Source organism: Oncorhynchus mykiss, chromosome 18, assembly GCF_057628025.1.
Source record: "Oncorhynchus mykiss isolate SJ-2025 chromosome 18, ASM5762802v1, whole genome shotgun sequence".
Taxonomy (NCBI): Eukaryota; Metazoa; Chordata; class Actinopteri; order Salmoniformes; family Salmonidae; genus Oncorhynchus; species Oncorhynchus mykiss.
This window is the reverse complement of record NC_143039.1, coordinates 80,685,767-80,708,343: the sequence shown is the minus strand read 5'-3', so window position 1 is coordinate 80,708,343 and position 22,577 is coordinate 80,685,767. Positions and strand designations below refer to the sequence as shown.

General features: G+C 48.9%; 2 protein-coding genes across 3 annotated transcripts in view; both read right to left on the bottom strand.

Annotated features, from left to right (window-relative positions):
- Positions 1 to 17,416, bottom strand: part of lrrc69 (leucine rich repeat containing 69) — a 63,797-nt gene extending 46,381 nt beyond the window's left edge. Inside the window, exons 1-6 of the mRNA XM_036953639.2 lie at positions 17,107 to 17,416; positions 16,835 to 16,961; positions 16,642 to 16,714; positions 15,663 to 15,858; positions 15,382 to 15,453; positions 13,423 to 13,524 (exon numbers count right to left, since the gene is read on the bottom strand). Coding sequence (XP_036809534.1) covers positions 13,423 to 13,524; positions 15,382 to 15,453; positions 15,663 to 15,858; positions 16,642 to 16,714; positions 16,835 to 16,961; positions 17,107 to 17,283 — 747 coding nt within the window. The 5' untranslated portion in view covers positions 17,284 to 17,416. The remainder of the gene's footprint in view (positions 1 to 13,422; positions 13,525 to 15,381; positions 15,454 to 15,662; positions 15,859 to 16,641; positions 16,715 to 16,834; positions 16,962 to 17,106) is intronic.
- A 1,664-nt stretch (positions 17,417 to 19,080) lies between these two features.
- On the bottom strand, positions 19,081 to 22,577 carry LOC149975656 (uncharacterized). 2 transcript variants are annotated; one of them, XM_090206847.1, is made up of 5 exons: positions 22,489 to 22,574; positions 21,798 to 21,865; positions 21,130 to 21,201; positions 20,399 to 20,555; positions 19,081 to 19,543 (listed from the first exon to the last, which is right to left on the bottom strand). In XM_090206847.1, the coding sequence occupies exons 4-5, from the start codon at positions 20,421 to 20,423 to the stop codon at positions 19,176 to 19,178; spliced, it is 393 nt and encodes a 130-aa protein (XP_090062973.1). In that variant the 5' UTR covers positions 20,424 to 20,555; positions 21,130 to 21,201; positions 21,798 to 21,865; positions 22,489 to 22,574; the 3' UTR covers positions 19,081 to 19,175. The 2 variants fall into 2 exon arrangements, with proteins under 2 accessions (XP_090062973.1, XP_090062972.1); XM_090206846.1 differs by lacking the exon at positions 21,798 to 21,865 and having other exon boundaries at positions 22,489 to 22,577.

Sequence of the window (22,577 nt, the reverse complement as noted above, 5' to 3'; positions counted from 1 at the left end):
ACAGACCCCTGATGTAGTCTATATGTCACCCTGTACCCCTGCAGGGCTGACAGACCCCTGATGTAGTCTATATGTCACCCTGTACCCCCTGACAGACCCCTGATGTAGTCTATATGCCACCCTGTACCCCTGACAGAACCTTGATGTATTCTATATGCCACACTGTACCCCTGACAGACCCCTGATGTAGTCTATATGTCACCCTGTACCCCTGAAGTAGTCTATATGCCACCCTGTACCCCTGACAGACCCCTGATGTAGTCTATATGTCACCCTGTACCCCTGATGTAGTCTATATGCCACCCTGTACCCCTGACTGAACCCTGATGTATTCTATATGCCACCCTGTACCCCTGACAGACCCCTGATGTAGTCTATATGCCAACCTGTACCCCTGACAGACCCCTGATGTATTCTATATGCCACCCTGTACCCCTGACAGACCCCTGATGTAGTCTATATGCCACCCTGTACCCCTGACAGACCCCTGATGTAGTCTATATGCCACCCTGTACCCCTGCAGGGCTGACAGACCCCTGATGTAGTCTATATGTCACCCTGTACCCCTGACAGACCCCTGATGTAGTCTTTATGCCACCCTGTACCCCTGACAGAACCCTGATGTATTCTATATGTCACCCTGTACCCCTGACAGACCACTGATGTAGTCTATATGCCACCCTGTACCCCTGACAGAACCCTGATGTATTCTATATGCCACCCTGTACCCCCTGACAGACCCCTGATGTAGTCTATATGCCACCCTGTACCCCTGACAGAACCCTGATGTATTCTATATGCCACACTGTACCCCTGACAGACCCCTGATGTAGTCTATATGTCACCCTGTACCCCTGAAGTAGTCTATATGCCACCCTGTACCCCTGACAGACCCCTGATGTAGTCTATATGTCACCCTGTACCCCTGATGTAGTCTATATGCCACCCTGTACCCCTGACTGAACCCTGATGTATTCTATATGCCACCCTGTACCCCTGACAGACCCCTGATGTATTCTATATGCCACCCTGTACCCCTGCAGGGCTGACAGACCCCTGATGTAGTCTATATGCCACCCTGTACCCCTGACTGAACCCTGATGTATTCTATATGCCACCCTGTACCCCTGACAGACCCCTGATGTATTCTATATGCCACCCTGTACCCCTGCAGGGCTGACAGACCCCTGATGTAGTCTATATGCCACCCTGTACCCCTGACAGACCCCTGATGTATTCTATATGCCACCCTGTACCCCTGACAGACCCCTGATGTATTCTATATGCCACCCTGTACCCCTGACAGAACCCTGATGTATTCTATATGCCACCCTGTACCCCTGACAGACCCCTGATGTAGTCTATATGCCACCCTGTACCCCTGACAGAACGCTGAAGTATTCTATATGCCACCCTGTACCCCTGACAGACCCCTGATGTAGTCTATATGCCACCCTGTACCCCTGACAGACCCCTGATGTAGTCTATATGCCACCCTGTACCCCTGACAGACCCCTGATGTATTCTATATGCCACCCTGTACCCCTGACAGACCCCTGATGTAGTCTATATGCCACCCTGTACCCCTGACAGACCCCTGATGTATTCTATATGCCACCCTGTACCCCTGACAGACCCCTGATGTAGTCTATATGCCACCCTGTACCCCTGACAGACCCCTGATGTAGTCTATATGCCACCCTGTACCCCTGCAGGGCTGACAGACCCCTGATGTAGTCTATATGTCACCCTGTACCCCTGACAGACCCCTGATGTAGTCTATATGCCACCCTGTACCCCTGACAGAACCCTGATGTATTCTATATGTCACCCTGTACCCCTGACAGACCACTGATGTAGTCTATATGCCACCCTGTACCCCTGACAGAACCCTGATGTATTCTATATGCCACCCTGTACCCCCTGACAGACCCCTGATGTAGTCTATATGCCACCCTGTACCCCTGACAGAACCTTGATGTATTCTATATGCCACACTGTACCCCTGACAGACCCCTGATGTAGTCTATATGTCACCCTGTACCCCTGAAGTAGTCTATATGCCACCCTGTACCCCTGACAGACCCCTGATGTAGTCTATATGTCACCCTGTACCCCTGATGTAGTCTATATGCCACCCTGTACCCCTGACTGAACCCTGATGTATTCTATATGCCACCCTGTACCCCTGACAGACCCCTGATGTAGTCTATATGTCACCCTGTACCCCTGATGTAGTCTATATGCCACCCTGTACCCCTGACTGAACCCTGATGTATTCTATATGCCACCCTGTACCCCTGACAGACCCCTGATGTAGTCTATATGTCACCCTGTACCCCTGATGTAGTCTATATGCCACCCTGTACCCCTGACAGACCCCTGATGTAGTCTATATGCCACCCTGTACCCCTGACAGACCCCTGATGTAGTCTATATGCCACCCTGTACCCCTGACAGACACCTGATGTAGTATATATGCCACCCTGTACCCCTGACAGACCCCTGATGTATTCTATATGCCACCCTGTACCCCTGACAGACCCCTGATGTAGTCTATATGCCACCCTGTACCCCTGACAGACCCCTGATGTAGTCTATATGCCACCCTGTACCCCTGACAGACCCCTGATGTAGTCTATATGTCACCCTGTACCCCTGCAGGGCTGACAGACCCCTGATGTAGTCTATATGCCACCCTGTACCCCTGACAGACCCCTGATGTAGTCTATATGCCACCCTGTACCCTTGACAGACCCCTGATGTAGTCTATATGCCACCCTGTACCCCTGATGTAGTCTATATGCCACCCTGTACCCCTGACAGACCCCTGATGTAGTCTATATGCCACCCTGTAACCCTGACAGACCCCTGATGTAGTCTATATGCCACCCTGTACCCCTGACAGACCCCTGATGTAGTCTATATGCCACCCTGTACCCCTGACAGACCCCTGATGTATTCTATATGCCACCCTGTACCCCTGACAGACCCCTGATGTAGTCTATATGCCACCCTGTACCCCTGACAGACCCCTGATGTATTCTATATGCCACCCTGTACCCCTGACAGACCCCTGATGTATTCTATATGCCACCCTGTACCCCTGACAGACCCCTGATGTATTCTATATGCCACCCTGTACCCCTGACAGACCCCTGATGCAGTCTATATGCCACCCTGTACCCCTGCAGGGCTGACAGACCCCTGATGTATTCTATATGCCACCCTGTACCCCTGACAGACCCCTGATGTAGTCTATATGTCACCCTGTACCCCTGCAGGGCTGACAGACCCCTGATGTAGTCTATATGCCACCCTGTACCCCTGCAGGGCTGACAGACCCCTGATGTATTCTATATGCCACCCTGTACCCCTGACAGACCCCTGATGTATTCTATATGCCACCCTGTACCCCTGACAGACCCCTGATGTATTCTATATGCCACCCTGTACCCCTGACAGACCCCTGATGTATTCTATATGCCACCCTGTACCCCTGACAGACCCCTGATGTATTCTATATGCCACCCTGTACCCCTGACAGACCCCTGATGTAGTCTATATGCCACCCTGTACCCCTGACAGACCCCTGATGTAGTCTATATGCCACTCTGTACCCCTAACAGACCCCTGATGTAGTCTATATGCCACCCTGTACCCCTGACAGACCCCTGATGTATTCTATATGCCACCCTGTACCCCTGACAGACCCCTGATGTAGTCTATATGCCACCCTGTACCCCTGACAGACCCCTGATGTATTCTATATGCCACCCTGTACCCCTGACAGACCCCTGATGTAGTCTATATGCCACCCTGTACCCCTGACAGACCCCTGATGTAGTCTATATGCCACCCTGTACCCCTGCAGGGCTGACAGACCCCTGATGTAGTCTATATGTCACCCTGTACCCCTGACAGACCCCTGATGTAGTCTATATGCCACCCTGTACCCCTGACAGAACCCTGATGTATTCTATATGTCACCCTGTACCCCTGACAGACCACTGATGTAGTCTATATGCCACCCTGTACCCCTGACAGAACCCTGATGTATTCTATATGCCACCCTGTACCCCCTGACAGACCCCTGATGTAGTCTATATGCCACCCTGTACCCCTGACAGAACCTTGATGTATTCTATATGCCACACTGTACCCCTGACAGACCCCTGATGTAGTCTATATGTCACCCTGTACCCCTGAAGTAGTCTATATGCCACCCTGTACCCCTGACAGACCCCTGATGTAGTCTATATGTCACCCTGTACCCCTGATGTAGTCTATATGCCACCCTGTACCCCTGACTGAACCCTGATGTATTCTATATGCCACCCTGTACCCCTGACAGACCCCTGATGTAGTCTATATGTCACCCTGTACCCCTGATGTAGTCTATATGCCACCCTGTACCCCTGACTGAACCCTGATGTATTCTATATGCCACCCTGTACCCCTGACAGACCCCTGATGTAGTCTATATGTCACCCTGTACCCCTGATGTAGTCTATATGCCACCCTGTACCCCTGACAGACCCCTGATGTATTCTATATGCCACCCTGTACCCCTGCAGGGCTGACAGACCCCTGATGTAGTCTATATGCCACCCTGTACCCCTGACTGAACCCTGATGTATTCTATATGCCACCCTGTACCCCTGACAGACCCCTGATGTATTCTATATGCCACCCTGTACCCCTGCAGGGCTGACAGACCCCTGATGTAGTCTATATGCCACCCTGTACCCCTGACAGACCCCTGATGTATTCTATATGCCACCCTGTACCCCTGACAGACCCCTGATGTATTCTATATGCCACCCTGTACCCCTGACAGAACCCTGATGTATTCTATATGCCACCCTGTACCCCTGACAGACCCCTGATGTAGTCTATATGCCACCCTGTACCCCTGACAGAACGCTGATGTATTCTATATGCCACCCTGTACCCCTGACAGACCCCTGATGTAGTCTATATGCCACCCTGTACCCCTGACAGACCCCTGATGTAGTCTATATGCCACCCTGTAACCCTGACAGACCCCTGATGTAGTCTATATGCCACCCTGTACCCCTGACAGACCCCTGATGTAGTCTATATGCCACCCTGTACCCCTGACAGACCCCTGATGTATTCTATATGCCACCCTGTACCCCTGACAGACCCCTGATGTAGTCTATATGCCACCCTGTACCCCTGACAGACCCCTGATGTATTCTATATGCCACCCTGTACCCCTGACAGACCCCTGATGTATTCTATATGCCACCCTGTACCCCTGACAGACCCCTGATGTATTCTATATGCCACCCTGTACCCCTGACAGACCCCTGATGCAGTCTATATGCCACCCTGTACCCCTGCAGGGCTGACAGACCCCTGATGTATTCTATATGCCACCCTGTACCCCTGACAGACCCCTGATGTAGTCTATATGTCACCCTGTACCCCTGCAGGGCTGACAGACCCCTGATGTAGTCTATATGCCACCCTGTACCCCTGCAGGGCTGACAGACCCCTGATGTATTCTATATGCCACCCTGTACCCCTGACAGACCCCTGATGTATTCTATATGCCACCCTGTACCCCTGACAGACCCCTGATGTATTCTATATGCCACCCTGTACCCCTGACAGACCCCTGATGTATTCTATATGCCACCCTGTACCCCTGACAGACCCCTGATGTATTCTATATGCCACCCTGTACCCCTGACAGACCCCTGATGTAGTCTATATGCCACCCTGTACCCCTGACAGACCCCTGATGTAGTCTATATGCCACCCTGTACCCCTGACAGACCCCTGATGTAGTCTATATGCCACCCTGTAACCCTGACAGACCCCTGATGTAGTCTATATGCCACCCTGTACCCCTGACAGACCCCTGATGTAGTCTATATGCCACCCTGTACCCCTGACAGACCCCTGATGTATTCTATATGCCACCCTGTACCCCTGACAGACCCCTGATGTAGTCTATATGCCACCCTGTACCCCTGACAGACCCCTGATGTATTCTATATGCCACCCTGTACCCCTGACAGACCCCTGATGTATTCTATATGCCACCCTGTACCCCTGACAGACCCCTGATGTATTCTATATGCCACCCTGTACCCCTGACAGACCCCTGATGCAGTCTATATGCCACCCTGTACCCCTGCAGGGCTGACAGACCCCTGATGTATTCTATATGCCACCCTGTACCCCTGACAGACCCCTGATGTAGTCTATATGTCACCCTGTACCCCTGCAGGGCTGACAGACCCCTGATGTAGTCTATATGCCACCCTGTACCCCTGCAGGGCTGACAGACCCCTGATGTATTCTATATGCCACCCTGTACCCCTGACAGACCCCTGATGTATTCTATATGCCACCCTGTACCCCTGACAGACCCCTGATGTATTCTATATGCCACCCTGTACCCCTGACAGACCCCTGATGTATTCTATATGCCACCCTGTACCCCTGACAGACCCCTGATGTATTCTATATGCCACCCTGTACCCCTGACAGACCCCTGATGTAGTCTATATGCCACCCTGTACCCCTGACAGACCCCTGATGTAGTCTATATAACACCCTGTACCCCTGACAGACCCCTGATGTAGTCTATATGCCACCCTGTACCCCTGACAGACCCCTGATGTAGTCTATATGCCACTCTGTACCCCTAACAGACCCCTGATGTAGTCTATATGCCACCCTGTACCCCTGACAGACCCCTGATGTATTCTATATGCCACCCTGTACCCCTGACAGACCCCTGATGTAGTCTATATGCCACCCTGTACCCCTGACAGACCCCTGATGTAGTCTATATGCCACCCTGTACCCCTGCAGGGCTGACAGACCCCTGATGTAGTCTATATGTCACCCTGTACCCCTGACAGACCCCTGATGTATTCTATATGCCACCCTGTACCCCTGACAGACCCCTGATGTATTCTATATGCCACCCTGTACCCCTGACAGACCCCTGATGTATTCTATATGCCACCCTGTACCCCTGACAGACCCCTGATGTATTCTATATGCCACCCTGTACCCCTGACAGACCCCTGATGTATTCTATATGCCACCCTGTACCCCTGACAGACCCCTGATGTAGTCTATATGCCACCCTGTACCCCTGACAGACCCCTGATGTAGTCTATATAACACCCTGTACCCCTGACAGACCCCTGATGTAGTCTATATGCCACCCTGTACCCCTGACAGACCCCTGATGTAGTCTATATGCCACTCTGTACCCCTAACAGACCCCTGATGTAGTCTATATGCCACCCTGTACCCCTGACAGACCCCTGATGTATTCTATATGCCACCCTGTACCCCTGACAGACCCCTGATGTAGTCTATATGCCACCCTGTACCCCTGACAGACCCCTGATGTAGTCTATATGTCACCCTGTACCCCTGACAGACCCCTGATGTATTCTATATGCCACCCTGTACCCCTGACAGACCCCTGATGTATTCTATATGCCACCCTGTACCCCTGACAGACCCCTGATGTATTCTATATGCCACCCTGTACCCCTGACAGACCCCTGATGTATTCTATATGCCACCCTGTACCCCTGACAGACCCCTGATGTAGACGACAACATCGTCAGTCCTCCCTCCTCTACCAACTGTAGACGACAACACCGTCAGTCCTCCCTCCTCTACCAACTGTAGACGACAACACCGTCAGTCCTCCCTCCTCTACCAACTGTAGACGACAACATCGTCTGTCCTCCCTCCTCTACCAACTGTAGACGACAACACCGTCAGTCCTCCCTACTCTACCAACTGTAGACGACAACACCGTCAGTCCTCCCTACTCTACCAACTATAGACGACAACACCGTCAGTCCTCCCTCCTCTAGCAATAACCTCTTCATATTCTGCTATATCTTGTTGTTGTACTGTAAATAATATTGTGGTGAAGACAAAGCGTACATACGTCGACAGGAAACATGGATAAACGGTACCCCTGACAGACCCCTGATGTATTCTATATGCCACCCTGTACCCCTGACAGACCCCTGATGTATTCTATATGCCACCCTGTACCCCTGACAGACCCCTGATGTAGTCTATATGCCACCCTGTACCCCTGACAGACCCCTGATGTAGTCTATATAACACCCTGTACCCCTGACAGACCCCTGATGTAGTCTATATGCCACCCTGTACCCCTGACAGACCCCTGATGTAGTCTATATGCCACTCTGTACCCCTAACAGACCCCTGATGTAGTCTATATGCCACCCTGTACCCCTGACAGACCCCTGATGTATTCTATATGCCACCCTGTACCCCTGACAGACCCCTGATGTAGTCTATATGCCACCCTGTACCCCTGACAGACCCCTGATGTAGTCTATATGCCACCCTGTACCCCTGCAGGGCTGACAGACCCCTGATGTAGTCTATACGTCACCCTGTACCCCTGACAGACCCCTGATGTATTCTATATGCCACCCTGTACCCCTGACAGACCCCTGATGTATTCTATATGCCACCCTGTACCCCTGACAGACCCCTGATGTATTCTATATGCCACCCTGTACCCCTGACAGACCCCTGATGTATTCTATATGCCACCCTGTACCCCTGACAGACCCCTGATGTAGTCTATATGCCACCCTGTACTCCTGACAGACCCCTGATGTAGTCTATATGCCACCCTGTACCCCTGACAGACCCCTGATGTATTCTATATGCCACCCTGTACCCCTGACAGACCCCTGATGTAGTCTATATGCCACCCTGTACCCCTGACAGACCCCTGATGTATTCTATATGCCACCCTGTACCCCTGACAGACCCCTGATGTAGTCTATATGCCACCCTGTACCCCTGACAGACCCCTGATGTAGTCTATATGCCACCCTGTACCCCTGCAGGGCTGACAGACCCCTGATGTAGTCTATATGTCACCCTGTACCCCTGACAGACCCCTGATGTAGTCTATATGCCACCCTGTACCCCTGACAGAACCCTGATGTATTCTATATGTCACCCTGTACCCCTGACAGACCACTGATGTAGTCTATATGCCACCCTGTACCCCTGACAGAACCCTGATGTATTCTATATGCCACCCTGTACCCCCTGACAGACCCCTGATGTAGTCTATATGCCACCCTGTACCCCTGACAGAACCTTGATGTATTCTATATGCCACACTGTACCCCTGACAGACCCCTGATGTAGTCTATATGTCACCCTGTACCCCTGAAGTAGTCTATATGCCACCCTGTACCCCTGACAGACCCCTGATGTAGTCTATATGTCACCCTGTACCCCTGATGTAGTCTATATGCCACCCTGTACCCCTGACTGAACCCTGATGTATTCTATATGCCACCCTGTACCCCTGACAGACCCCTGATGTAGTCTATATGTCACCCTGTACCCCTGATGTAGTCTATATGCCACCCTGTACCCCTGACAGACCCCTGATGTATTCTATATGCCACCCTGTACCCCTGCAGGGCTGACAGACCCCTGATGTAGTCTATATGCCACCCTGTACCCCTGACTGAACCCTGATGTATTCTATATGCCACCCTGTACCCCTGACAGACCCCTGATGTATTCTATATGCCACCCTGTACCCCTGCAGGGCTGACAGACCCCTGATGTAGTCTATATGCCACCCTGTACCCCTGACAGACCCCTGATGTATTCTATATGCCACCCTGTACCCCTGACAGACCCCTGATGTATTCTATATGCCACCCTGTACCCCTGACAGAACCCTGATGTATTCTATATGCCACCCTGTACCCCTGACAGACCCCTGATGTAGTCTATATGCCACCCTGTACCCCTGACAGAACGCTGATGTATTCTATATGCCACCCTGTACCCCTGACAGACCCCTGATGTAGTCTATATGCCACCCTGTACCCCTGACAGACCCCTGATGTAGTCTATATGCCACCCTGTAACCCTGACAGACCCCTGATGTAGTCTATATGCCACCCTGTACCCCTGACAGACCCCTGATGTAGTCTATATGCCACCCTGTACCCCTGACAGACCCCTGATGTATTCTATATGCCACCCTGTACCCCTGACAGACCCCTGATGTAGTCTATATGCCACCCTGTACCCCTGACAGACCCCTGACGTATTCTATATGCCACCCTGTACCCCTGACAGACCCCTGATGTATTCTATATGCCACCCTGTACCCCTGACAGACCCCTGATGTATTCTATATTCCACCCTGTACCCCTGACAGACCCCTGATGCAGTCTATATGCCACCCTGTACCCCTGCAGGGCTGACAGACCCCTGATGTATTCTATATGCCACCCTGTACCCCTGACAGACCCCTGATGTAGTCTATATGTCACCCTGTACCCCTGCAGGGCTGACAGACCCCTGATGTAGTCTATATGCCACCCTGTACCCCTGCAGGGCTGACAGACCCCTGATGTATTCTATATGCCACCCTGTACCCCTGACAGACCCCTGATGTATTCTATATGCCACCCTGTACCCCTGACAGACCCCTGATGTATTCTATATGCCACCCTGTACCCCTGACAGACCCCTGATGTATTCTATATGCCACCCTGTACCCCTGACAGACCCCTGATGTATTCTATATGCCACCCTGTACCCCTGACAGACCCCTGATGTAGTCTATATGCCACCCTGTACCCCTGACAGACCCCTGATGTAGTCTATATAACACCCTGTACCCCTGACAGACCCCTGATGTAGTCTATATGCCACCCTGTACCCCTGACAGACCCCTGATGTAGTCTATATGCCACTCTGTACCCCTAACAGACCCCTGATGTAGTCTATATGCCACCCTGTACCCCTGACAGACCCCTGATGTATTCTATATGCCACCCTGTACCCCTGACAGACCCCTGATGTAGTCTATATGCCACCCTGTACCCCTGACAGACCCCTGATGTAGTCTATATGCCACCCTGTACCCCTGCAGGGCTGACAGACCCCTGATGTAGTCTATATGTCACCCTGTACCCCTGACAGACCCCTGATGTATTCTATATGCCACCCTGTAACCCTGACAGACCCCTGATGTATTCTATATGCCACCCTGTACCCCTGACAGACCCCTGATGTATTCTATATGCCACCCTGTACCCCTGACAGACCCCTGATGTATTCTATATGCCACCCTGTACCCCTGACAGACCCCTGATGTATTCTATATGCCACCCTGTACCCCTGACAGACCCCTGATGTAGTCTATATGCCACCCTGTACCCCTGACAGACCCCTGATGTAGTCTATATAACACCCTGTACCCCTGACAGACCCCTGATGTAGTCTATATGCCACCCTGTACCCCTGACAGACCCCTGATGTAGTCTATATGCCACTCTGTACCCCTAACAGACCCCTGATGTAGTCTATATGCCACCCTGTACCCCTGACAGACCCCTGATGTATTCTATATGCCACCCTGTACCCCTGACAGACCCCTGATGTAGTCTATATGCCACCCTGTACCCCTGACAGACCCCTGATGTAGTCTATATGCCACCCTGTACCCCTGCAGGGCTGACAGACCCCTGATGTAGTCTATATGTCACCCTGTACCCCTGACAGACCCCTGATGTATTCTATATGCCACCCTGTACCCCTGACAGACCCCTGATGTATTCTATATGCCACCCTGTACCCCTGACAGACCCCTGATGTATTCTATATGCCACCCTGTACCCCTGACAGACCCCTGATGTATTCTATATGCCACCCTGTACCCCTGACAGACCCCTGATGTAGACGACAACATCGTCAGTCCTCCCTCCTCTACCAACTGTAGACGACAACACCGTCAGTCCTCCCTCCTCTACCAACTGTAGACGACAACACCGTCAGTCCTCCCTCCTCTACCAACTGTAGACGACAACATCGTCTGTCCTCCCTCCTCTACCAACTGTAGACGACAACACCGTCAGTCCTCCCTACTCTACCAACTGTAGACGACAACACCGTCAGTCCTCCCTACTCTACCAACTATAGACGACAACACCGTCAGTCCTCCCTCCTCTAGCAATAACCTCTTCATATTCTGCTATATCTTGTTGTTGTACTGTAAATAATATTGTGGTGAAGACAAAGCGTACATACGTCGACAGGAAACATGGATAAACGGTACCCCTGACAGACCCCTGATGTATTCTATATGCCACCCTGTACCCCTGACAGACCCCTGATGTATTCTATATGCCACCCTGTACCCCTGACAGACCCCTGATGTAGTCTATATGCCACCCTGTACCCCTGACAGACCCCTGATGTAGTCTATATAACACCCTGTACCCCTGACAGACCCCTGATGTAGTCTATATGCCACCCTGTACCCCTGACAGACCCCTGATGTAGTCTATATGCCACTCTGTACCCCTAACAGACCCCTGATGTAGTCTATATGCCACCCTGTACCCCTGACAGACCCCTGATGTATTCTATATGCCACCCTGTACCCCTGACAGACCCCTGATGTAGTCTATATGCCACCCTGTACCCCTGACAGACCCCTGATGTAGTCTATATGCCACCCTGTACCCCTGCAGGGCTGACAGACCCCTGATGTAGTCTATACGTCACCCTGTACCCCTGACAGACCCCTGATGTATTCTATATGCCACCCTGTACCCCTGACAGACCCCTGATGTATTCTATATGCCACCCTGTACCCCTGACAGACCCCTGATGTATTCTATATGCCACCCTGTACCCCTGACAGACCCCTGATGTATTCTATATGCCACCCTGTACCCCTGACAGACCCCTGATGTAGTCTATATGCCACCCTGTACTCCTGACAGACCCCTGATGTAGTCTATATGCCACCCTGTACCCCTGACAGACCCCTGATGTAGTCTATATGCCACCCTGTACCCCTGACAGACCCCTGATGTATTCTATATGCCACCCTGTACCCCTGACAGACCCCTGATGTATTCTATATGCCACCCTGTACCCCTGACAGACCCCTGATGTATTCTATATGCCACCCTGTACCCCTGACAGACCCCTGATGTAGTCTATATGCCACCCTGTACCCCTGACAGACTCCTGATGTAGTCTATATGCCACCCTGTACCCCTGACAGACCCCTGATGTAGTCTATATGCCACCCTGTACCCCTGACAGACTCCTGATGTAGTCTATATGCCACCCTGTACCCCTGACAGACCCCTGATGTAGTCTATATGCCACCCTGTACCCCTGACAGACCCCTGATGTAGTCTATATGCCACCCTGTACCCCTGACAGACTCCTGATGTAGTCTATATGCCACCCTGTACCCCTGACAGACCCCTGATGTAGTCTATATGCCACCCTGTACCCCTGCAGGACTGGAGTTGGACACCACTGATGTCACCTATAACGATGATAGCTTAAAGATTGTACCTTCAATGACAGCACCTCCACAGCTTGAACAGATTCCATCAGCTTATTCTTCACGAATGTGTTTCCTTCGCAGAGCAGCTCATTCAGGGTCAGAAGCTGGAACTGTAGAAAGCAACACCGTCAGTCCTCCCTCATCTACCAACTGTAGACGACAACACCGTCAGTCCTCCCTCCTCTACCAACTGTAGACGACAACACCGTCAGTCCTCCCTCCTCTACCAACTGTAGACGACAACACCGTCAGTCCTCCCTCATCTACCAACTGTAGATGACAACACCGTCAGTCCTACCTCCTCTACCAACTGTAGACGACAACACCGTCAGTCCTCCCTCCTCTACCAACTGTAGACGACAACACCGTCAGTCCTCCCTCCTCTAGCAACTGTAGACGACAACACCGTCAGTCCTCCCTCCTCTACCAACTGTAGACGACAACACCGTCAGTCCTCCCTCATCTACCAACTGTAGATGACAACAACGTCAGTCCTACCTCCTCTACCAACTGTAGACGACAACACCGTCAGTCCTCCCTCCTCTACCAACTGTAGACGACAACACCGTCAGTCCTCCCTCCTCTAGCAACTGTAGACGACAACACCGTCAGTCCTGCCCCCTACTAGCAACTGTAGACGACAACACCGTCAGTCCTCCCTCCTCTAGCAACTGTAGACGACAACACCGTCAGTCCTCCCTCCTCTACCAACTGTAGACGACAACACCGTCAGTCCTCCCTCCTCTACCAACTGTAGACGGCAACACCGTCAGTCCTCCCTCCTCTAGCAACTGTAGACGGCAACACTGTCAGTCCTCCCTCCACTTCCAACTGTAGACGAAAACACCGTCAGTCCTCCCTCCTCTACCGACTGTAGACAACACCGTCAGTCCTCCCTCCTCTACCAACTGGAGACAACACCGTCAGTCCTCGCTCCTCTACCAACTGTAGACGACAACATCGTCAGGCCTACCTCCTCTACCAACTGTAGACAACACCGTCAGTCCTCCCCCCTCTACCAACTGTAGACGGCAACACCGTCAGTCCTCCCTCCTCTAGCAACTGTAGACGACAACACCGTCAGGCCTACCTCCTCTACCAACTGTAGACAACACCGTCAGTCCTCGCTCCTCTACCAACTGTAGACAACACCGTCAGTCCTCGCTCCTCTACCAACTGTAGATGACAACACTGTCAGGCCTACCTCCTCTACCAACTGTAGACAACACCGTCAGTCCTCCCCCCTCCACCAACTGTAGACGACAACACCGTCAGTCCTCCCTCCTCTACCAACTGTAGACGACAACACCGTCAGTCCTCCCTCCTCTAGCAACTGTAGACGGCAACACCGTCAGTCCTCCCTCCTCTAGCAACTGTAGACGACAACACCGTCAGTCCTGCCTCCTCTAGCAACTGTAGACGACAACACCGTCAGTCCTCCCTCCTCTAGCAACTGTAGACGACAACACCGTCAGTCCTCCCTCCTCTACCAACTGTAGACGACAACACCGTCAGTCCTAACTCCTCTACCAACTGTAGACGACAACACCGTCAGTCCTCCCTCCTCTAGCAACTGTAGACGGCAACACCGTCAGTCCTCCCTCCTCTACCAACTGTAGACGACAACACCGTCAGTCCTCCCTCCTCTACCAACTGTAGACGACAACATCGTCAGTCCTCCCTCCTCTACCAACTGTAGACGACAACACCGTCAGTCCTCCCTCCTCTACCAACTGTAGACGACAACACCGTCAGTCCTCCCTCCTCTACCAACTGTAGACGACAACATCGTCAGTCCTCCCTCCTCTACCAACTGTAGACGACAACACCGTCAGTCCTCCCTACTCTACCAACTATAGACGACAACACCGTCAGTCCTCCCTCCTCTAGCAATAACCTCTTCATATTCTGCTATATCTTGTTGTTGTACTGTAAATAATATTGTGGTGAAGACAAAGCGTACATACGTCGACAGGAAACATGGATAAACGGTTTCCAGCCACATCCAGCACTCTGAGCTTCATCAGCCCAATAACACCCTGAAGGACAAGAGGACAGGTTTAAGGACAGTAAACCATCAGGTCATGAAACAATATCATTCAGCAAAACGGACTAACAATGAAACCTAAGAAAGTGGAGGATCGGTAACCTCATTTGAAGCAAGGCCAGTGAAAGTGGCACAGGAACAAATATGAAGAATGAAACCTAAGAAAGATGAAACATTAAGTAGAGCCTGAACAACACCCACCTCTGGCAGTTCTGTGAGGTTGTTTCTGGCCAGATATAATCTGGCCAGTTGTGACAAACTGTATATCTGTTTGGGCAGTCTGGACAGCTTGTTGTTGGTTAAATTCATCTCAACCATCTTCTTGAGAAAACCTATTTCTACAGGAAGTTCCTCCAACTGGTTGTCCAGTAAGCTGAGGGTTTCTAGGTTAGAAAGACTGAGAAAACAAGAAATGTGGTAATTCTGTATTTAGCCTAATCTCAGGTAATCCAGAACTAAAATCTTGAGTCATTTGGTCAGATGCTCAATGTGTTTACATTAGCAGCCCAATTCTGATATTTTGTTTTTACACTGATTCGAAAAGATCTGATGTGATTGGTCAAAAGACCAAATAGTGTAAAATGACTCGAGATTTTAGTTCTGGGTTAATCGAGATTTCACTAAATTGGGCTTTTTTACCAATCAGATCAGCTCTGCAGTAGCCTGACGACTCTAAATGATTCAGCTGCCCTGTGGTTCGCTACATACTTCAGTCTGAGACTGACATCAATGATGTCGTTTGTGGTGACGAGGAGCACGTACAAAACAAAGTCGTCAGCAATTGGATCGTCTCTAACCAATCAGAGTATCAATGACGGATTTTCTAACCACTGCATTACCCACGTGTTCAACCCATTGGTTTCTGGACCAATCAGATGGCCCGAATGTGCTTGCATTCAGTGAAGGGTCTGGGAGGAACTCAGATCCAGATTTATTGATGAGAAGCAACTAACGTCTGTGGGCATAGCGTAGTGTTTGGCCAGAGTAAGGAGTCTGGGTAGCCAGGTAATCTCTGAAAAAGAGCTGATGTGATTGGTCAAAAGACCAATTAGGTTCGTGGGACTTTTTTAAATATTTAATTGAGCTGCCTGTGTAAACACAACCTACATTGTCTATTCTTCTGTCATATACAGGTTTACTGTATGAATCACAATTAGGCTATTAGTCAACAAAATGGTACCTTTTAATCTCTGGTGGAAGGACTGTGATGTGATTGTGGTTCAGATTGAGGAGAGTGAGGTTATCAAGTCCATCTGCAAGATACAATATATAGTGATGAATCTGAGTGTGTGTGTGATGACGATGAGTGGTTATCATGGTTCTGTACGGTACCTATTTACATCTTAATCCATATCGACAGCAGCATAGTTTACCTAACACCTCAGGTGGCAATCTTGTAATGTGGTTTCCAAACAAATAAAGTTTTTTCAAGGTGTTCAGGTATCTCAGAACAGATGGGACCTCGTCCAGAGAATTATTTCCCAAATTGAGTTCTGTCAACTTTGCAGTATGCAAAAAGAGAACAAAAAGCAAGATAAATGCATTGGTTAAATAGCTAGCAGGCAAGTCAAATAACCTAAGACATAACTGTACTACAGCTAACAAGGTGTTGGTATAGACGTCTGTCCGGGTTAACGTTACTCACGTTTCGTAACGTCTGCAGTTCCACAGGCAGAGAAGTAAGAGAGTTATTGTTCAAATGAAGGGTCAAAATATGTGTTAATCTCGCAACCGATTTGGGAACCTCGGTCATTTTCTTGGAGCTCAAATTGAACGACTTTGAGTTAGCTTTCAAAGCTCTGATAACCAGATTGTTAGCCATGATTTGTTACACTGAATAAAAACACCGCGTCCTACAAGGTAGGCAGGTTCCCATAGAAACGAGATGCTCGTCAGTTGACGGTAATCCCCTTTGCGACACTTTAGTGAACTCTGGCGGTCTCTCCTGGAAACCTGTCTGGTTTTCTATTTCCTTCTGGAAATCTTTTAACAAATGTATCGTCTGAACTTCAGAACCATTCTAGCTACTATAAAAGCATATCCCTAATCTCATCACACGCGTTGAATTGAAATAAAATTGACAATGGACATTCAACAGGATAATATGCTGTAACGTTTTTTGCATGAATGTCTTTCCAGCGGGAAATGAAACTGGAATTGAAAAACATTTTATTGTATGAGACAATATTGTCCATCAGCGCGTGTAACAACCCTGGGTTTATAAACGCGGATACCGACCCTGCCGTTTTTGGGGGCACAGTCGATAGCGCGCTGGTCTTCGGGCCAGAAGGTCGAGGGTTCGAAACCTGCTGTTTCATTACAACACACGCAGAAAAGACCATCGGCCTTTGATTGCTGTCATTAGAAATAACAGCACATCGCCACCAAAATATATATTTAATAGACAACATTTCCATGGTGATTTCAGAAGTATTCATAAACACTGATGAAGGATGTACAAAGTTACTTCCAGTGTGTCACTGTGATGGTAACTATTCTCTCAGTCCTCACATAGTTAGGTGGTGGTATTAGTTTCAGTCTCTGCCTTTCACTCCTCCCATCGAATTCCTTGGATGGCAAGTCTGTGTGTATCTCCGGGAGTGAAATTATTTTTGTCATTTGACTTTGTGAATGCATAGGTTTTACATTGGTGGGTTCCCACATTTTTTTCAATTTCCACCCATGCTACACTTTAGCGTTTGTTATAATTGAACTCAATGAGTGTCAGCTTTCATCTTGAGTTCCTTCAGACGTTCCACTGAGTTGTAATGTTCTCCCAGTCCATACGCATGACGCACGTACCTAAAAAACAATATTAACAATTAAAAAGGCACAAATTCATCATTTGGCTTCATTTGTTTTTCAACAAAATGGCAGCCCTCGTCACGTTGTTTATCTATAAGGCTGAAGAATGAGGTTGGAGAATTGTAACCACTCAAATTCATTGGTAGACGAAGCTGGGGAAGTTTAGAGGTGACATGGTACTAACATAATGGGAGACTTGTTAAATTCCTCTCCAATGATTATGGAGAATCAGCTTGGAGCACTTCTATTGGCAGTTGAAGGACCTGTGTCAGAGCTCTCAACTGTTAGGAAACACAGAATCATCATACATGAATGGGCTCCCGAGTGGCGCAGTGGTCACCCCTACCTTCTTTTTTTTTAAAGGTATCTGTGACCAACAAATGCATATCTGTATTCCCAGTCATGTGAAATACATAGATTAGGGCCTAATTAATTATTTTCAATTGACTGATTTCCTTATACGAGTGCTCCCGAGTGGCGCAGCGGTCTAAGGCACTGCATCTCAGTGCTAGAGGCGTCACTACAGACCCTGGTTCAGAGGGGCGTCACTACAGACCCTGGTTCAGAGGTCTAAGACACTGCATCTCAGTGCTAGAGGAGTCACTACAGACCCTGGTTCAGAGGTCTAAGACACTGCATCTCAGTGCTAGAGGCGTCACTACTACTATTGGGAGTACCATAGGGCGGCGCACAATTGGCCCAGCGCTGTCCGGGTTTGGCCAGGGTAGGCCGTCATTGTAAATAAGAATTTATTCTTAACTGACTTGCCTAGTTAAATAAAGGTTAAATAAATAAAGAATAATAATGTGACAAATGCAATTTGATTCAATTTATAAATCAGTATAAAACCATTAAAACACCAGGTGCTCTGTTGGGTCCTTTGATAAAACAAATAGCCTGATCAAGTGATTAAGGTTCCTCCAGTGGTCCTCCAGTGGTCCACCATTGGTCCTCCAGTGGTCCTCCAGTGGTCCTCCAGGGGTCCTCCAGTGGTCCTCCAGGGGTCCTCCAGTGGTCCTCCAGTGGTCCACCAGTGGTCCACCAGTGGTCCTCCAGGGGTCCTCCAGTGGTCCTCCAGGGGTCCTCCAGGGGCCCTCCAGTGGTCCTCCAGTGGTCCTCCAGTGGTCCACCAGGGGCCCTCCAGTGGTCCTCCAGTGGTCCTCCAGTGGTCCTCCAGGGGTCCTCCAGGGGTCCTCCAGTGGTCCTCCAGTGGTCCTCCAGTGGTCCACCCCAGGAGACTGTGTCTGCTACGTCACTGCAATACTTCTCAAACCCATCTGAAAACACACCCAGAGAGGGGTGATCACACACAGGTGATATTTTATACACACCCTGGAGTGACAGTTTGGTTGTTTTAATGCAGTGCTGTGTTCTCATCTGGAGTTGGTTTTCCTTTAAAGATAGTGTTCTGAAAGCTAACTAGTATACTAAGTCATTTTGATCATCAAGCAAGAAGCAAGAAGGGCAGGACTGAGGGACAACGAGAAGGAGGGCAGGACATCAGGACAACGAGAAGAAAGAAGGGCAGGACTGAGGGACAACGAGAAGAAGGGCAGGACTGAGGGACAACGAGAAGAAGGGCAGGACTGAGGGACAACGAGAAGAAGGGCAGGACTGAGGGACAACGAGAAGAAGGGCAGGACTGAGGGACAACGAGAAGAAGGGCAGGACTGAGGGACAACGAGAAGAAGGGCAGGACTGAGGGACAACGAGAAGAAGGGCAGGACTGAGGGACAACGAGAAGAAGGGCAGGACTGAGGGACAACGAGAAGAAGGGCAGGACTGAGGGACAACGAGAAGAAGGGCAGGACTGAGGGACAACGAGAAGAAGGGCAGGACTGAGGGACAACGAGAAGAAGGGCAGGACTGAGGGACAACGAGAAGAAGGGCAGGACTGAGGGACAACGAGAAGAAGGGCAGGACTGAGGGACAACGAGAAGAAGGGCAGGACTGAGGGACAACGAGAAGAAGGGCAGGACTGAGGGACAACGAGAAGAAGGGCAGGACTGAGGGACAACGAGAAGGCATTTATTTTATTTCAGAGGTTCTCTCGCCACCCCATTTTTAAATCTGTCTCTCGCGACCCATAGTTTGGGAAATTCTGTAAGCACTGATATGTAGACAATAGTTACCTTTTCGTCTGCTCCTCCTCCTCATGATGAGTCGAGTTGTTCCTCGTTGTGTTTCTGATTCAGCTCAGCCTACAGCTTGGTAATATCAGTCAGTCAGCTGTTTTACACCTCTTCTTGTCATTTTTGGGGACAGCATTTTTCAAGCTCTGGATTTTAGCTGAAACATGGTTTATGGTTTATGTCCCCTTTTCACATATCACAATAGTCTATAGTAGTCATATGACCATAACAATAGTCTACAGTAGTCAAACCTCCATAACAATAGTCTACAGTAGTCATATGGCCATAATAATAGCCTACAGTAGTCAAACCTCCATAACAATAGCCTACAGTAGTCAAACCTCTATAACAATAGTCTACAGTAGTCATATGGCCATAATAATAGCCTACAGTAGTCATATGGCCATAACAATAGTCTACAGTAGTCATATGGCCATAACAACAGTCTACAGTAGTCATACTACAATAATAATAATGATCTAACTAGCTAACCTTAACACAGATAAAGGTATATTTGCCTAAACTGAACTGCTGTTTTGATTTTCAAAAAGTTAGACTTGTTATTTTTTTTTTAAACCAATAAAATGAGTAGCTAACTAGAATAACAGATAGGCATGTCATATCTATCCCACTCAGGGTGTTACAACGTGAGTATAAGTTGAACGCAAAGTACTAATAACGTTACAGCAACGATATCATTGTAAATCTTAAACCTCCATCTAATTGCCAACCTTGCAGATCCTTCTTCTCCTTGCGATGTTGCTTGGCTAAGAGATGCTCGTCTGTCTCCACCTTTTCCATGACTGTAAATGTAACATATCCATGTTAACGTTATGATTTTGTTGTTATGTGGAATCAGATCAAATTGAACGTCAGCTGGCCGCCCAGTACAATTTAAACGTGTTGCAGATAAGAATGATAAGAATATGTCCATGGCTTTCAGCATTCATGGCACAAACCACCCAGTTTATAATTTATTATATAATCAGGTTTGAGACATGGTAAATCCATTGCCATCAAGTAACTTGGGCAGAAGTTCTCCTATACATATATATATATACACACACACAATCCTTTCAGTCCAGATATACAGTACAGTGAATCAAGTGGCTAAGTGAAAACTAACAAAGCCTAGTTTCCCAGAGAACTAGCCTTGTGATCCCTGTGCAGTGATTTCCTAAATGGTTAAGAACAGTGAAGTAACTGCTGAAAGAACAGAACCTGTAAATACTTCTCAAATACAGATTGTTTTTGAGTTTATTAAAGTTGGAAATAAAAAAGTTTTTTATTAACAGAATGGGTTATTTTGTCAGTACATAGACAAATCCAAAACAGTTAATAAGGGTAAAATGCCACGTGTTTTATCAAGGATTATAGCTCATAAAGAGAGATCTCAGACCTTCAGCAGAAATGAAGCATCCCTCATCTTTCTTCCTAAACATTTGCCCCCAAAACACTTCCATACTTCTGCGTAAAAGAGGGACATTCATTTCAGAAGGTAGCAATTTCTCTACCACTGAAGGACAGGCAAAGGCTAATAATTACTTGTGAGCAGATGACACATTTGGGTGATATACATACGCATAGGGATAGAGTTTCAGCAGAACGCACAATGAAATATGCTTATGCTCAATGGTAACATGGGATTTATATAGACATTAAAATGCTTCCAGTATCACGTTAAAGCTGGTGTGTTTTAGTGCCTTAGCCCCTTTTAAAACAGGCTTCTGGGTTTTTGCATTGTATTCGTCTATTTCTTCTGCGATTAACAGCGGCTGAGCTGGAGCTGTGCTTGTGAGACAAGGAAGACAGTTCTCACAAAAATGTCTAAAGTCTGAACGGTTTGACTACAAACTTATGACTCCACAATGAAACTCTTGAGATACCTACAAACATGCACTGTTTTGCTCACAAGCCAAGAGTCGTTAGAAGGTAAAGGCTCTTCTTCTACATTGATTGGACATCCCAGGACATAGTGTATACTGTGATACACTACTGATAAGCTCACAGTTGCTGCCACAAATTCCACAGAGCTGTCACTGAATAGTTGGATATTTATTTCCAACTGAGAAAACAATTTCTATACTTACAGCAATTTTATAAATTCATTTTCTATAACGTTTTTGCTTGGTGAAAAAAAAAACGTGTTGCGCTGCATACTTCCGGTTATTGAACTATC

Coding starts and splice junctions, on each gene's coding strand:
- LOC149975656 (XM_090206846.1), bottom strand. CDS start 20,423: ATGAGGAGGAGGAGCAGACGAAAAG. Junction 19,544..20,398: donor GAGGAGGAGCAGACGAAAAG/GTAACTATTGTC, acceptor GTGTGTTTTCAG/ATGGGTTTGAGAAGTATTGC.